The sequence below is a fragment of the Tachysurus fulvidraco genome, chromosome 23, assembly GCF_022655615.1.
Source record: "Tachysurus fulvidraco isolate hzauxx_2018 chromosome 23, HZAU_PFXX_2.0, whole genome shotgun sequence".
Lineage (NCBI taxonomy): Eukaryota > Metazoa > Chordata > Actinopteri > Siluriformes > Bagridae > Tachysurus > Tachysurus fulvidraco.
Window position 1 is genome coordinate 7,705,546 of NC_062540.1, and position 17,728 is coordinate 7,723,273.

Consider the following 17,728-nt stretch of genomic DNA (forward strand, 5'->3'; position numbering starts at 1 on the left):
GGGGCCCAGCAGTGGCAGCTTGGTGGACCTGGGGTTCGAACCCATGACCTTCCGATCACACCTTAGCCACTGAGCTACCACATCCCATTTTAAAAGGTAATGTGAACAGCCAAACGAAAAATCAGATCTGAGCAAAATATCCGAATTGAGCATTAAGACTTGCAGTGTGAACGTGGCCTAAGTTTTGCGTAAATGCAAATCTTGCGTAAATCTTTGTTGCGAGAATGCGCCAAGCGCCGTGCACGTTACCTTGAACGCCTAGTGCCGTCATGCTGCAAAGAAACAGTTGCATGCGCCATGAATTAAAGACTCATTTACAGTACTTAAAAAACAAAGCTATTCAAATGCTTTTGCATTCTCTATTTTCATGACTGCTTTTTTTAACTACCCTGAAAGTTAATTATATAAAAAGTTAATTTTATATATATATATAAAACAAATAATTAATTAATTGATTAATTATATAAATTAAATATATAACAATAAGATCATTATTATTATTCCACATTTGAATTAAACAAATTTGAAAACATTTGAATTATTGTTATTCGGTAATAAAGTGCTGAATAAAATACTGGAATTTGTTATCGTTCTCCATATTCACTCTGGTGATGCCTAACACCTTCTATATTATATCCTGAAAAGGATTTGGGTCTCATGTCAACAGAAACAAACTTATAGCAGGGTCACCAAATATGATAAGGTGCTATTACAGGTTATCAGAATCAATTACCTCCCTCTAAAAAAATTCGTTACCGTCCTCTAAGGGATATAAAATATTGGATATAGGGACTACGTGAGAAATATAGAATCAATTCTCTGTACACTCCCTCACAGTAGGTGGCGATATCTACCCACGAAGTTGGTTCGCAACCCACTGTAACACCAAAAGAAGAAGAAGAAGAAGAAGAAGAAGACGAAGAAGAAGAAGAAGAAGACGAAGAAAAATACAAAGAGTTGCGGTTGACACGACGAAGTGATGATGTCGAGTCCTGCAGTGAAACAGCCTTCTAAAAATCCCACCACCAAAAGCTCCTCTGGCCCTGGCGGGGGGAATGTTTCGAGTGGCCCCGCTCTTCCTTTGGCATCCCCACTCATGGGCAAAAAGAAGAAACCGTTTCTCGGAATGCCAGCGCCTCTCGGCTATGTTCCTGGTCTAGGCAGAGGGTAAGGATATTAAACACTAGTTTTACGCTGCGTTCGTATCAAATTTGCAAGTAGTAATTTCATGCCTCCAACCAATAAACGAAACCAAACTTAAAAAATATATTTTTTTTAAATTTGTTTTTCAATACCACGTTCTAAAACAGAGCGAACAAAAGACACGCTTTAATGGAGGCTTCCATGTTCCTTATTACCCATGTTGCTTATTACTTATTTGATGTCTTCTCTAGGGCTACAGGTTTCACCACAAGATCTGATATCGGTCCTGCTCGAGATGCGAATGATCCGGTGGATGACCGGCATGCACCTCCTGGGAAGAGGACAGTGGGTGATCAAATGAAGAAGACCAACCAGGATGACGATGATGAGGACCTGAACGACACCAATTATGATGAGGTAGCTAGGTGCTTGCCTATATTTGCAAATAAACTAAGAGCATTTAGACTCTGTAGGACTGCTAGATAAGCCTAGCCTTAAGTTAATTAGATGTCAGAATTTAAAATAATTTAAACTGTAATATCATGGTTCTTGTTACTGCATAGGACCACCATTTGATTTCAAACCAACCTCATAAATAGTGATTCTAGAGATTGTGTGCAGAAATGCACCAAACAGCCAACTATAATCATTCATTCATTCATTTTCTACCGCTTATCCGAACTACCCCGGGTCACAGGGAGCCTGTGCCTATCTCGGGTGTCATCGGGCATCAAGGCAGGATACACCCTGGACGGAGTGCCAACCCATCGCAGGGCGCACGCACACTCTCGTTCACTCACGCAATCACACAATACGGACAATTTTCCAGAGATGCCAATCAACCTACCAAGCATGTCTTTGGACCGGGGGAGGAAACCAGAGTACCCGGAGGAAAGTCCCAATGCACGAGGAGAACATAAAAACTCCACACACACAAGGCGGAGGCGGGAATCGAACCCCCAACCCTGGAGGTGTGAGGCGAACTTGCTAACCACTAAGCCACCGTGCTTAAAAATCAGCCAACTATAAAATAATGATAGCTAATGTTTTTGGAAACAAGAAAATGGATATGCATAAGAATCTGAGCTAGACAGCTGGGTCAGCACATATCCAAAACCACAGTTCTTGTGGGGGTGTTCCTACAAAAAATTAGCTTAACCTGTGAGTGGGTTATTGGCACTCAATGGTCACTGATACCTGTAGTGAAGGCTATGCTGTCTTGTCTGATCATTTATTGCTTTTTAAAATATATTTATTGTAATATGTTATGTAGCACGTGCAGATCATTTAAATTGCAATATGGGGGTTGAGGTTTGAACACAGTATATTAATCAAGTGCAAAGCTATTGCAAACCTCATTGGTATTGTGGTGCTATCTGACCATTTAAAAATACAAGCCTTTGGTGAAAGTTAAACTAATTCTAAAAAAAATATACAAAATTCACTTTGCACATGTTTGTATAAAGCTTAAAATTTTAATGTAATGACATTTAACTATAAATGATTCTTATGAGACTTGTGGCTATGACGTTTCATAATCATTAGTAATTCAATAGATATTCTCTAGGTTATACGCGTGTTTGGAACTCAGTAAGTTACCTAAGTCCTGAAAAGTGTTGACTTTGTGTTTAACTGTCTGTACTGAAGGAAAAGTTCCAAAACTGTTCTACCTTGATGTGACAATTATTTACCAACATATAAATTCTATATGTTGGTAAATGTAAATTCTATATTTTGATAAATTCTGAACTAAAATGTTTTGATGTTGAACATTTTAGTTCAGTTATTGTCTGGATAGGTACAATTCATGTGTTCTTGTATATATCAGATTAAAAACCTTTTTTTAATGTGCTGTAGTTTAATGGGTATGCTGGAAGCCTGTTCTCAAGTGGGCCTTATGAGAAGGATGACGAAGAAGCAGATGCCATTTATGCAGCACTGGACAAGCGGATGGATGAGAGACGGAAGGAAAGAAGGTCAGAGCTTCTTTTATTTAAAGGCAGTAGACTAGAGTTAGTTAGACTTGCAAAAATGTATCTTTTTTTAAACTTTGATTTTGTGCTTGTTATTATGTAGGGAGTTGAGAGAAAAAGAGGAGATAGAGAAGTATCGTATGGAGAGGCCCAAGATCCAACAACAGTTCTCAGATCTGAAAGTAAATTTTGTTTTTGTTGCTTAATTTTGGACAGTTATTAAATGTATCATTCATATACTGTACATTGTGTTTTAGAAACCATCCTTTCATGAAGACAGTTAAAATGTATAGATTTCTTATTCTTTGTGTGTGTGTGTGTGTGTGTAGAGGAAATTAGCTGAGGTGACAGAAGAAGAGTGGTTGAGTATTCCAGATGTGGGTGATGCCAGAAACAAGAGACAAAGAAACCCACGTTATGAGAAACTTACACCAGTGCCCGACAGCTTCTTTGCTAAACATCTACAGACAGGAGATAACCACACCAGTGTTGACCCTCGGCAAGGGGTAACATGTTTTCTTTTTGTTCTTTTGATACACAAAGAAATTTTATTTGAATGTTTTATTCATTTATCATTTATTCAAGTTATATATATAATTTTTTGGGGTGGGTACATTTACAGCATTTGGCAGACACACATTTCCAGAGCGATGTACAAAAATCTCTACCATTAACTCTGGTTCACTAGGTTACAAGGCGCACTTAAAAGCCTTTAATTTTCTCAAAAAAACGACAGTGCGCCTTATAATCCGGAGCACCTTAGGTATGGATCAAGGTGCTCTGTCTAAATGTTTCAGTATGAAAAACCCTTACGACACACGCTTACGACACAGAGTTCAAGCTCAAGGCTGTCGGTCACGCAGTCGAATATGGGAATAGAGCAGCAGCGAGAGAATTCAAAATTAACTAGATTTGTAAAGTTCGTCACGACAAACTTTGATGTTGGTTTTGACGGTGCAAGTATTCGCAAAGGTCGGTGCATTTTGGAGGCGAGTGGACAGAAAGATTGTGAAAGCTACTGGACCGCTAGGGTGCCAATACTTTTGGATGTGAGCGGACATGAGCATGTGATGTGATCCAAATATCCGTGAGGTAGTTCCCCTCATTGCGCTGAGTGTTTTGATATGTCACATGTCCATGTTGTGCAAATTTTTAATTTTCACGTGACGTCAGGTGGCATGACCATAATACCCGTGGGGCAGTTCCCCTCATTGTGCTGAGTGTTTTGATATGTCACATGTCCATGTTGTGCAAATGTTTGATTTCGCTTGTTTTGGGGGCGGGGCTACATGTGATGTCACGTGGTGTCGAGTGACGTCACCAGAATACCCGGTGGGGTGCCATTACTTTTGCCAAAAAGTGGCTACTGAGTGTTTTGCACAAATCTTGTCAATACTGCAATCATTATGGGATTCTACTTATTATACTGCATAGAACAGTATATTCAACATGCAATTCTTAATGTTGGATGTATTGCGTGTGTGAGAGCTTAGAGGACCTTTCGGAATTCCCCATTCAAGTCTATGGGATGTTCAGCCGGTGACTACCAGAAAACCGAAAATTCCGTCGGAACTCCGAAATAAAAATTTCGTCCGGAGTAAGGTCCTAAAGAACCTGTCCGATGTTCGGTGTAAATCGCTCGAAAACTTGCCGAGTTATAAACTTCAAAAGTTTATAATGGAAGTCTATGGGGAAAAAGGCCACTTTGTGCTTCTGTACCGGGAATGCCGGAATTCCGATCGCTTAGAAAAATAGAAGCAACAAACTTCAGACCAGGGTCTACGACATGTCCGAATTTGGTGCATGTGGCTCAAAAGCCCTAGGCCGCATTTTTTTTGTATAATAATAATAATAATAATAATAATAATAATAATAATATAAATAATAATAAATATAGCTGCAAGCAGCCATTCCGGGGTCAAGCGGATCACATGCGCTCAGAACATGTCGCTGATGAACCATACCAAGTTTCGTAGCGATATGGCATTGTTTTTAAAATCTCGTCGCCACTAGGTGACGCTGTCACGAAACATTGCATGCACCCTCAGGTCATGACTATGACATGTACCAAGTTTCATGTTGACATGCATAAGTTTTGCGAAGATACAGCCTCACGTCTGTTTTGGCGTGCTCGCCACCATGTATGTTGCCACGGTATACAAGAAGGCATTGGTCTATCAAAAAACTTTTGATAACTTTTTGTCTCGGGTGTCTCTAGATGCTAGATACCAAAGGACATGCATATTGGACAAACGGTCTAGGAGGAGTTAGAAAAAGTAGGTATTACGGAAAATTCAAAATGGCGGAAAGGTATTCATGACAGAAATGATGTCATATGGTGCATTCGAATCGGCATCAGTAAAGGATCCAAAATATGCAAGAACTGTGTCTCTAGGCCTTACGAGTCAGCAGTTATGAACATGAACATCCACGTTTGGGAGTGGAGTGGAAGAGTGAGCAAGGCTGGGAGATATTGTTGATATGCACATCAGCGTTTGAACAACGTTACCATGGGAATGAACGGAGTAAACGGATAAAGTTTGACTTTATCTGACTGTTTTGTTGTTTAGCACAGCTCCATCTAGTGGGATGCATAACGCAAACCCATTCAAACGTTTGACTGAAGTATCTTCTATTCTATGCGCCTTATAATCTGGTGCGCCCTATATATGAAAACCGTTCTAATAGAGGCCATTCATTGAAGGTGTGCCTTATAGTGTGGAAAATACTGTACTTAAAATACCCTGAGCCTAAATCACTGTTCAAAGTTGTTGTTTTTCTTATTTCTATTTTTTTTTTTTTTTAGAAATAATACGCACATACAGCAAATGGGTAAGTAAGTGCTAGTTGAAGTGTTCCATGAATAAGTAGGTCTTCAACTGTTGTTTGTAAATAGCCAGTGACTCTGCTGTTTCATCTATCCTTGGGGAAGTTCATTCGACCGCCTTGGTGCCAGAACAGAAAATAATCTTGTAGTATACTTCATACCTCATACCCTGAGAGATGGTGGAACCAGTTGAGCAGTGCTGGTAGCTCGGAGGGTACGAGATGTAGTGCGAGGAGTGATTAGGGCTTAGATGTAATGGGGAGCTGCTTCATTTTTGTCTTTGGAGGCAAGTATCAGTGTTTCGAATCTGATGCGTGCAGCTACCGGAAGCCAGTGGAGGAATCATGGCTGTAGGGTGGTGTGTGAGAATTTAGGCAGGTTGAAAAGAAGTCATGCAGCTACAGTTTGGATCATTTGCAAAGGATGAATTGCATTCATAGGTAGTCCTGCAAGCAGTGAGTTGCAGACTTGATGATGAACCATATCTACAGTGGGGCTCGAAAGTTTGGGCAACCCAGGTAAACATTTGTATTAATGTGCATAAAGAAGCCAAGAAAAGGAAAAATCTCCAAAAGGCATCAAATTACAGATTAAACATTCTTATAATATGTCAAAAAAAAATATTTTTTTTCCATCATTTACACTCTCAAAATAACAGAAAACAAAAAAAGGCGTCTGCAAAAGTATGGGTACCCTGTAGAGTTTATAGCATGGATGGCTCCCTTTGGAAAGCTGAGACCTGACAGTGTCATGGATTGTTCTCAATCATCATCTTGAAAGACCAGGTGATGTCAATCTCAAAGGTTTTATATGCCCAGACTCCTCTGACCTTGCCCCAACAATCAGCACCATGGGTTCTTCTAAGCAGTTGTCTAGAAAACTAAAACTGAAAATACTTGATGCTTACAAAGAAGAAGGCTATAAGCAAAGCGTTTTCAGATGCCAATATCCTCTGTTCGGAATGTAATTAAGAAATGGCAGTCATCAGGATCAGTCGAAGTTAAAGCATGATCTGGAGGACCAAGAAAAATATCAGACAGAACAGCTCCCAGGATTGTGAGAAAAGCAAGTCAAAACCCATGTTTGACTGCACAATCCCTCCAGAAAGATCTGGCAGACACTGGAGTTGTGGTACACCATTCCACTATAAAGAGATACTTGTACAAATATGGTCTTCATGGAAGTGCTATCAGAAGAAAACCTCTTCTATGTCCTCGCCACAAAAATCAGCGTTTAAATTTTGCAAATGAACAGACAAGCCTGATGCACTTTGGAAACAAGTCCTGTGGACCGAGGTTAAAATAGAACTTTTTGTCCGGAAGGAGCAACGGTACGTTTGGAGAAGAAAGGGCACAGAATTTAATGAAAAGAACCTCTGTCCAACTGTTAAGCATGGGGTGGATCAATCATGCTTTGTGTTTGTATTGCAGCCAGTGACGCAGGGAACATTGCACAAGTAGAAGGAAAAATGTATTCAAAAAACTTCAGCAAATTTTGGACGCTAACTTGATGCCATCTGTGAAGAAGCTGAAGTTAAAGAGAGGATGGCTTCTACAAATGTATAATGATCCTAAACACGCCTCAAAATCCACAGTGGATTACACCAAGAGGCATAAACTGAAGGATTTGCCATGGCTTCACAATCTCCTGACCTCAACATAATTGAAACTCTATGGATAGACCTTAAAAGAGCAGTGTGTGACAGACGGCCCAGAAATCTCAAACAACTGGAAGACTTTTGTAAGGAAGAATGGGCGAAGATACCTCAAACAAGAATTGAAAGACTCTTGGCTGGCTACAAAAAGCATTTACAAGCTGTGATACTTGCCAAAGGGGGCAGTACAAGGTATAAACTATGCAGGGTGTCCAAACCTTTGCAGACACCATTTTTTTTGTTTTCTGTTATTTTGAAAGTGTAAATGATGGAAATAAAATCTAACTTTTTGACATATTATAAGAATGTTTAATATGTAATTTGATACCTTTTTGGAGATCTTTCCATCTTTTCTTGGCTTCTTTATGCACTTTAATACAAATTTTTACCCAGGGTGCCCAAACCTTTGAGCCCCACTGTAGCTTAAAATATAACTGCACAAATCAAATTGAGCATACCCAAATGAGTGTCATCCATGAGGCAGTCACAATATTTATTTAGAAACAAAATGGCACATGGCCCTCGGAATTCTCAAAATCTAGTTTATCTGACCAGAACCCAACCAACGTTGGATCCATGTGACAAAATTCGAAACATTTCTCCCATTCTACCACATCCTAAAATTTTTCATTGGATTCATAGGTTGGGTCCATAAATTCCCACTGATTGTGCCCAAGTCTGTGTAAGAGGCTATAAATGGGGTGATTAATTTGCTCTGAGTTGCAACCTGTGACTGTGAAGGAAGAGAAGTAATTTTTGAGAAGTGTGCGTGGCAGCAGCTATCACAGGTCCAAAACAGTGCTTAGACTTCACATAAACTGGGTGTCAGAAGGACTTGGTTCAATCAAACATCATGTCAAGATGGCGCCGCAGATGGCTGCCTCGGCATGACTCTCTCTAGTACTTTCTTTCTTTTTGTTTACTTTCTGTGTGTTTGGTTACCCTACCATGATAACTTGCACTAGAGAAGAACTGCTTTAACAACGGGAAGTTTACTCCAGACAACTTTTCACCAGTTTTCACAAACCCAGATAGTTTTTTGGGAATCTTAGTTGGAGCTGTTGCTTCTCAACAGAACAAACAAGGACTTTTCACGCTCCGCTGCTCTCTGTTTTACTGCATCTTGGCTCAGTCACTCAATCCCGGACAGTGGATTACTTTTCTCGGGCTTCCACTTACACCGCACCGATCGGGTAACGGAGCTATCGGGTAAAATGAAAGGCAGGGGAATCTGCTTCTACATTAACGAACGTTGGTGTACAGATGTCACAGTGCTGAATAAATACTGCAGCCCAAACCTGGAATCAATGTTCATTAACTGTAAACCTTTTCATTCACCGCGGGAATTCTCCTCATTCATCCTGACCGGAGTTTACATCCCACCGCAGGCCAACTTGAGTGATGCACTGCAAAGCCTGGCAAACCAAATATCTGGCTTGGAGCAAACTTATCTGGATTCTCTTTTTATTATTCTTGGAGACTTTAACAGGGCAAAACTAACACTTGAACTTCCAAAATACAGACAGCATATAAATTGTCCCACAAGGGAGAAAAATGCACTGGATCATTGCTACACAATTCTTAAGGACGCATATCACTCTGTACCCAGGGCAGCCTTGCAGAACTCTGATCACTGTTTGGCCCATCTTATTCCAACCAGTGTTGTATAAAGTACTAGAAAGCAATACTTGAGTAAAAGTACAAGTATCGTATTAGAAAAAGACTTTGGTAGAAGTGAAAGTTGCCTTTTAGAATATTACTCAAGTAAAAGTCTTAAAGTATCTGCTCCGGGTGTGTGTTCACGGTGTGTGTGTGTGTGCACTTTGGATGGGTTAAATGCAGAAAACGAATTCTGAGTATGGGTCACCGTACTTGGCCATATGTCACTTCACTATTCACTATATACTGTACTTAAGTATCAAAAGTAATTCTCTGATATTTAATGTACTTAAGTACATTGGTACCCCGCTTATTGACCGGCTGGGACATCGACCTTTTCGCTTAACGAATAGTGTTTCGACCGAAATTTGCACCCACTGAACGACCAAATCCCCGCTTATTGGACCTTCCTGGAGACAGCATCTATCGTAAATTAAACTTCGGTTTGTGAACAATAGTGTTTTTTATCGGCCAATATAACAATTTAGTGCATGTATATTGTATATACAATACTTTGTTATATTCCGTAGATGCCTCTCTATGTTGCCAGTCAGAGAGCAGAGCAGGTGCGCCGGCCGTGACAATTATATACAATTTTATTTATCTACCTGTATTATTTAGTATTAATACTGCTAAAAACGGGGCAAATATTGTTAATTATTGGGTATCGGTGGAGGTCGGGAACAGATTAATTGGGTATCCATTATTTTTTATGGGATAATTACATATTATCCCATAAAAAATATACATATAATTACTATACCCCCTTCCATCTGTCAGTGGATCACCAGCTTCCTGACCGACAGGAAACAGGTGAGACTGGGAGGTGTCACCTCCAACATTCGGACAATCAGCACTGGTGCTCCACAGGGATATGTCCTCTCCCCACTGCTATTCTCCCTCTACACTAATGACTGCAGTTCAAGTGATCAAACTGTTAAACCCCTGAAAGTTGCAACCTGAAATGGGAGTGCAACATAAACTTATATCATCAAAAAGGCCCAGCAGAGGACGTACTTTCTAGTTCAGTTAAGGAAGTATGGTCTGCCACAGAAGCTGTTGATGCTGTTCTACACTGCAGTCATTGAATCTTTCTGTGCACATCCATCACCATCTGGTTTGGTGCAGCAGGTGCAGCAACAAAACAGGAAAGAAACAGACTGTAACGCATGGTTAGAACAGCAGAAAAAATAATTGGCGCTCCCATGCGAACTCTCCGGGACTTGTACGGCACAAGTACCAGAAACTGGGCAGGGAAAATGACTACTGTCCCTTCGCACCCTGGATACAACCTCTTTCAGCTCCTCCCTTCTGGCAGGCGCTACAGAACTTTGCTTACTACAACTGCCAGACACAGGAACAGTTTCTTTCCCCAGGCAATCACCCCAACAACTCACCATAATTTATATTCTCTGCTTCTTATCATAAGTACTGCATTATCAGGACTATCAGTCATCAAATCATCTGTATATTACACACTATTGCTGCTGTATATTGCACAAAAAGCATAATATTATTTGCACTCCCACACTTTAGGTACATAACTGATTGTTCATATTCTATATATATATTTTATTCATTCAATATTCATATTTTATACTCATTCTGTCTATACTGTATCTCATCGTCTGCATTGTTTTCTTGTATAGTATAGTGTTATTTATATCTGTACCTTTTGAGATTCACAAACTGCTGGAACCAAATTCCTTGTGTCAACACACTTGGCCAATAAATCTGATTCTGATCTAGTCAAATCTTGCCCTGAAAGTTCATATCAAATTCTAGTTCTCTATGCTTGAGTATATCAGCCCTGTATTGTTGGTGTATAACCAAAGGATTTCTGTTGATCTACCCTACTTAAAAAGAAAGCACAAGAGTCAAGACGACACAACAGAACATAACTACCAAAAATAAATAAAGAAGAGGGACCTCACAAGACCGAAAAACCAATGGACATTGAAATGGCAGAAAATACAGCTTCTTGTAATCATATCCTAAATGCAGAAGCAAAGGGCACACATTTGTTTTACCTAACTGATAATGAGCTATATCATCCAGTGGTACTGGAATAAATGTTAGTTTTCTAGAACTATATCACTTAAAAGCTGTCTTTAACCCTACTGCCTTTTGCTTTCAGGGGACCCATCTAGTTTCAAATTTGTTTAATCCATTGCTCAACATTCTACCCTCAGATGTCTATCCTCAGATACTTCTGTAGCAGAAGATGACATGAAAAAACTGGTTGACCAGCTGCCATCCCCATAACTGCTCATAAATTTAATATTCATAATCCTTTATGAGAAGGCAACTACACAAATTTAAGGGGGAGCATTTGAAGAGTTTGGAATTTTTCCTCACATGAATTTTTTTTAATTACATTTTACAGATCGCTTTAAAATGTTTTATTTGTTTAGTTATATTGGTTGAATCTTCCAATATTGTTAAAATGAGGATAAAATGCTCATATGTTTATCCATATAAAAAAAGAAGGAAAAAAAAGACTTTCATGAGGTGACCTAAATTTTTCACTTGACTGTATGTAGCATGTCTTGCATTTCTAATTTATATTATGTCTTGTTTTACCCAGCAATTTGGTGGTTTGAACACACCTTTTCCTGGGGGATTAAATACACCATATCCAGGGAGCATGACCCCAGGGGCTGGAGAGCTGGACATGAGAAAGATCGGACAGGCCAGAAACACACTTATGGACATGAGGCTCAGTCAGGTACACTGGGAGCTAGTCACGAGTTATCAATGATTTGTTAAAAATATGTGTCTCCTTTGGCTTTCTAGAAGCACAAGAAAGTGTGGTGAGGTGAGTTTTGCTGACGGTAACTGTCATTGATTGTGGTGCAAATAGTGTTGATTTCAGTTCTTAAGCCAACAATATAATATTTAAACATTATAATATTTATTATAGTTGCAATTAAATTAGTCAAATCCTAACCTATTTACACAATGACCCATTATTATTATTAGGTGTTGGCTATTTGCATGATATTATACTGTTTAAATATAAACCAAATTTATATTTACTATGTACTCAGAATTTATAGTGTTATAGTGTTGTAGTACCTATGGCCAGCACACTTGGATAATTAATGATATTTTCAGCAAAAATTATATTGTTGCTTTAAAAAGGAAAAATAAGCAATAGTTTTAGTCACAAAAAACATTACCTGAAACATTTTATAGGTTTTAGTTTTTAAAAGTTTATGTAGTATTAGTAGTGTCATTGAATGAGCTCTACTAGTATTTTAATCTAGGGAGTTAAATTAATAAAGTGTAAGGATTAATTGTGGATTGTTCTTCAATTTTGCTTAGTTTCAACTTCTTTTGCAAGGAGATGAAAATTGAATACTCACTCACAGGATCAGTCTGCATTAATTTTAGGCAAGTGTGTAAAACGAATTAAATTGAAGTCACATATGTTCTTATAATAGTAATTGCAGCCAATAATAGGACATGATGTTCCTTTGCAGCAAACCGTATTTTAAAACATGCGAATCACAAAATAATTGTTTACATTGAGAAAGATACTGTCATTTGAGCTGTCCTCATCAATATAGTTGAGTTGATCTGTTTGATATATTCTTCAAAAGAGAAATAACTAGAGCATCAGCTAACAATTATTCTGATAATCAATAAATCAGTTATTTTCAATTTATTGGATTATTTTTAAATATTTTCCCAGTATTCTAAAAATATTTTCCAGTATTTCAATTAATACTACTAAACAACTCTTAACCAGGCATAAGTAAATAATGGTCACTAACTGAAATACTACTTGAGTGATGAACCAGGTAAACTATTGCAGCATGATACCTTTATCAAGTGTCAATATATAACAAATGAAACACCAAAGCTAAAGAATGGTGACCTGTTCTGAGCACTTTTTGCAACTATATAAATTCACTCTGACTAGCCAAGAGCATCACTGAGGTCAGCCACTGGTGATGAGCTTGGAACTCAGTGGTGCAGTTTATTTCATACCATTGCTGTTCATTGGTATTAGCTCTGTTGTCCCCACTCTAACCAAAGCAGACCAGGTTTTCATGTACTACTTCAGGTACGTGCATATGAACTGGGTCATGTCAAGCGAAGTCAAGAATCTTTTGTCATTTTAACCATATATAGCTGAAACAGTACATAGTAAAAAATGTGTTTTTTTAGGATCATGGTGATACATAGAACAACACAGAGCTAAGTTAGGCCTAGCCACATAAAGTGCATCTGTGCAACCTGTAACAAGACATTACACAAAAGCAGTGCAGACTATATTCTATAGTACATGTTCAGAAATACTGGAATGAGCAATTAATATATTAGCAGCAGTTTTATGAGGTATTGTAATTAATACAATTGACTAAAAAATTTAAAAAGATAGCAAATACAGTGTGCAAATACAGCATTTAAACAGTTTTATGAGTGGTGCTGTAGAGATGGATATATTGGAAGAGTGTGTATTTAGTGCAGATCAGTGCAGTCCATTCAGTTGGGGTGTGTGGGGTCATCCAGAATGCTGTTGTCTTTGTGGATGCTGCATGTGGTGTAAATGTCCATGATAGAGGGAAGAGAGACCACAATGATCTTTGACACCAATGTTTGTTTAACTCTGGCTTGTCTGTCAGCTTAAAATAAGTTTTAATTACTTGTATCAAAGACCATTTCTTTTTACTTACTTAAGTAGAATAATTAGTATGCTTTCATTATGCACTGATTAAGCAAATAAATTATATTTTAAGGCATTAACAACATTTTTTATTGTACAGGTTTCTGACTCTGTGAGTGGGCAGACCGTTGTGGACCCTAAAGGCTATCTGACAGACCTCAACTCCATGATCCCAACACATGGAGGTGACATCAGGTAATTTACTTGTACTTTATTTTATACAGATTATCCTTCCAATAACACATTATAAACTGTGTTTTTTAATTTCACATAAAATACATCTGTTCTAGTTTGTACATGCTTTTTTTAAAGATATGTTCAAGTAATATTTTTGATTGTGTAAATTAGATTTGACAGTGCTACCTTATTAATGTGTATGTGTTAAGGTGAGAAGGGGCGAGGTTCCCAAATAGCTGCTTGAATGCTGATGTCCTCTTTACTTTGAAAAACCATGTTGTTTGAGCATCTGTGAGCAAACCTGTGCCACCTTCTTTGTGGATGGTCTACAAGCTGCCTCAACGGATGCGTTGTCATCTTGAGTTCACAGAGAACATCTTGGAAGCAGGTGGACAGTCAAGCAATAAAGCTGCATTTTGAGTTGCATATAAGATGTGGCCACATCTACAGTGTATTGTCATGTGTCGAGTTTGATTGTGTGCCTCATTGGGAGACTAAAAAGGGCGCTACAAAGATCAACAGTAGTAAAATGCGTGCAGTCATTTGGAATCGAGGATAAGATTTAACTGGTTTCACATACCAGTGGCCTGATTGAGCTAACTAATTCAATACCAATTCAACCGAGATCTTTGGTGAAGCACCACCTCTGCCTATTATGTTTCCACACCTCTGCCTATTATGTTTCCACACAGAACGCCCTTTTAAAAATTTGCACAACAGGGACATGTGACATATCAAAACACTCAGCACAATGAGAGGAACTGCCCCACGGGTATTCTGGTAAGGTAACATGACGTCACGTGTAGCCCCGCCCCCAAAACAAGCAAAATCAAAGATTTGCACAACATGGACATGTGATATATCAAAACACAGCACAATGAGGGGAACTGCCCCATGGGTATTCTGGTCACGTCACGTGAAAATTTAAAATTTGCACAACATGGACATGTGAGATATCAATACACTCAGCACAATATCACGTCACGTCACGTGCTCATGTCCGCTAACCTCCAAAAGTAGTGGCACCCTAGCGGTCCAGTAGCTTTTCAACTTTAAAATCTAGTTGTTGTTATTATTCTTAGACAAAATTTTTTTTTTTAAATGCGGCCTAGGGCTTTCAAGCCACATGCACCAAATTCGGATATGTCGTAGACCCTGGTCTGATTTTTGGTCTGAAGTTTGGTTGCTTCTATTTTTCTAAGCGATCGCTCAAAGTGGCCTTTTTTCCCATAGGCTTCCATTATATACTTTGGAGGTTTATAACTCGGCAAGTTTTTGAGCGATTTACACCGAACTCGGACAGGTTCTTTAGGACCTTACTCCGGACGAAGTTTTAATTTCGGAGTTCCGACGGAATTTTCAGTTTTCCCGTAGTTGACGGCTGAACATCCCAGAGACTTGAATAGGGAATTCCGAAAAGTCCTCTAAGCTCTCACACACGCAATACATCCAACATTAAGAATTGCATGTACTGTTCTATGCAGTATAATAAGTAGAATCCCATAATGATTGTAGTATTGACATGAAATACAATGAGGGGAACTACCTCACGGGTATTTGGATCATGTCACATGCTCATGTCCGCTCACCTCCAAAAGTATTGGCACCCTAGCGGTCCAGTAGCTTTCACAATCTTTCTGTCCACTCGCCTCCAAAATGCACCGGCCTTTGCGAATACTTGCACCATCAAAGCCAACGTCAAAGTTTGTTGTGACGAACTTTACAAATCTAGATTTGCTTTGTTACTTTACTCTTTTTTAGTCATAGTCAGTATGTGAAGGGTTCTGATTGGACAGGAATGCTTTTGTATAATCTAATGGTCAGCACAAATGAGAACTTCCAATCAGAAGAGGAAAGAACTGGATGTATTTTCCTGGGTGCAATTGATCAAAAACTGTGACTAATATATGGTTCTAACTGGTTATGAATAATAAAGACGGTGACCGAAAATAACCATTCACACACATTCTGATTTTCTGATATGCAAGCATGTGTTTTTTTTTCTTTGTGCAGTGACATTAAAAAGGCACGTCTGTTGTTGAAGTCAGTGCGGGAGACAAACCCTCACCACCCCCCTGCCTGGATTGCCTCGGCACGTTTGGAGGAGGTTACTGGCAAATTGCAGGTGGCGAGAAACCTCATCATGAAAGGAGCAGAGATGTGTCCTAAGGTTAGTTGTCAGAGCAGTTCCTTTTACTCACTTGCAGTAGCCCCTCCATCCAGTAAATTACCTTGAATTTTCTGTATTTAAGAATATAAAAATGCAAACCCCATTCAGATCCATTCACCTATATTTAATGTTTTATACTTGTGATCTGATTCCAAAAAACAGATAAAAAATATGATTGGTGCCACTGTTTATACATGGGCTGCCCAACTGTGGTAGCTGCATCAGTCAAAAAAGTATACATTTCATTGGGCAGTATTAAAAATATAAAATAAATTAGTTATTATAAAGGCTGTTTACAGGTTAACAGAAACCTTGAGCTACATCTAAACATTGCCTGGTTAAAAACTTGTAAGCATTGTATTTACAAATGTGTATTTTTGATGTGCAGAGTGAAGATGTATGGCTAGAGGCTGCACGCCTGCAGCCGGGAGACACTGCAAAGGCAGTAGTTGCCCAGGCTGTACGTCACCTCCCTCAATCTGTGCGCATCTACATTCGAGCTGCTGAGCTTGAGACAGACATCAGAGCCAAGAAACGAGTTTTGCGCAAAGGTCAGTGATTAAGTGCTTCTCGTTTATCGAAAATTCTACTTTTTTCTAGAATTTTGAAATATTGAAATTTTTTTTGTCAAATACCCACATTTTTCCGTTAAACACCTACCAAAACACTTTATTATGTTGGCTTCGAAGAATCCAACATTCTGTTTTCACATTTAAGATTAGACAAAAATATATCAAGAGTAACTCCTCCTAGGGCTTTCGAGCCACATGCACCAAATTCGGATATGTTTTAGTGCGTGGTCTGAAGTTTTATGCTATTACTTTTCTAAGCGATCCTAGTTCCAGTACTTCTGGTACCGGGTCTCAAAATGGCCTTTTTTCCCCATAGACTCCCATTATAAACTTTGGAGGTTTATAACTCGGCATGCTTTTGAACTATCTACACCAAACTCGGCCAGCTCCTTTAGGTATACCGACTGGCCTTCCAGTTGTCCCGCAGCCCCGCCCCAAAGATATGCAAAATCAAAAAAAAATTGCACAACATGGGCATGTGACTAAACTAAAAATAGGTGACGAAATTAACACTAGTCTTAGTCTTGGGCCAAATGTCCTTGTTGTTAGTCAAGTTTTAGTCGACTAAAAGTCTCGTCATTTTAGTCTAATTTTAGTCAAAAAATTTTAGTCTTTTTTAAAATAACACATTAATGCTGATTAATGAAATGCCTAAGATCAAAACTGTAGGTGTGTGTGTGTATGTGTGTGTGTGTGTGTGTGTATATATATATATATATATATATATGATATTTGGAGCAATATTACATGTAATTATTAAACTTGATTCCCTTACATATACATTTGATTATGATGTGATTGTGACAGGGGAAGAGGTTTTCAGGTTTTTTCTGTCACCACTTTTGTATAAGAAACAAAATCAAGGCTATAAAACTTAG

The 17,728-nt window shown here is 38.7% G+C and overlaps 1 protein-coding gene across 1 annotated transcript in view; it reads left to right on the plus strand.

Annotated features, from left to right (window-relative positions):
- The first annotated feature begins 887 nt into the window (after nt 1-887).
- prpf6 (PRP6 pre-mRNA processing factor 6 homolog (S. cerevisiae)) overlaps nt 888-17,728 on the plus strand; it is a 38,115-nt gene continuing 21,274 nt past the window's right edge. The window contains exons 1-9 of the mRNA XM_027144642.2: nt 888-1,167; nt 1,395-1,560; nt 3,001-3,119; nt 3,220-3,298; nt 3,446-3,622; nt 11,844-11,984; nt 14,032-14,126; nt 16,122-16,278; nt 16,667-16,829. Of these exons, the coding sequence (XP_027000443.1) occupies nt 980-1,167; nt 1,395-1,560; nt 3,001-3,119; nt 3,220-3,298; nt 3,446-3,622; nt 11,844-11,984; nt 14,032-14,126; nt 16,122-16,278; nt 16,667-16,829 (1,285 nt within the window). The 5' untranslated portion in view covers nt 888-979. The remainder of the gene's footprint in view (nt 1,168-1,394; nt 1,561-3,000; nt 3,120-3,219; nt 3,299-3,445; nt 3,623-11,843; nt 11,985-14,031; nt 14,127-16,121; nt 16,279-16,666; nt 16,830-17,728) is intronic.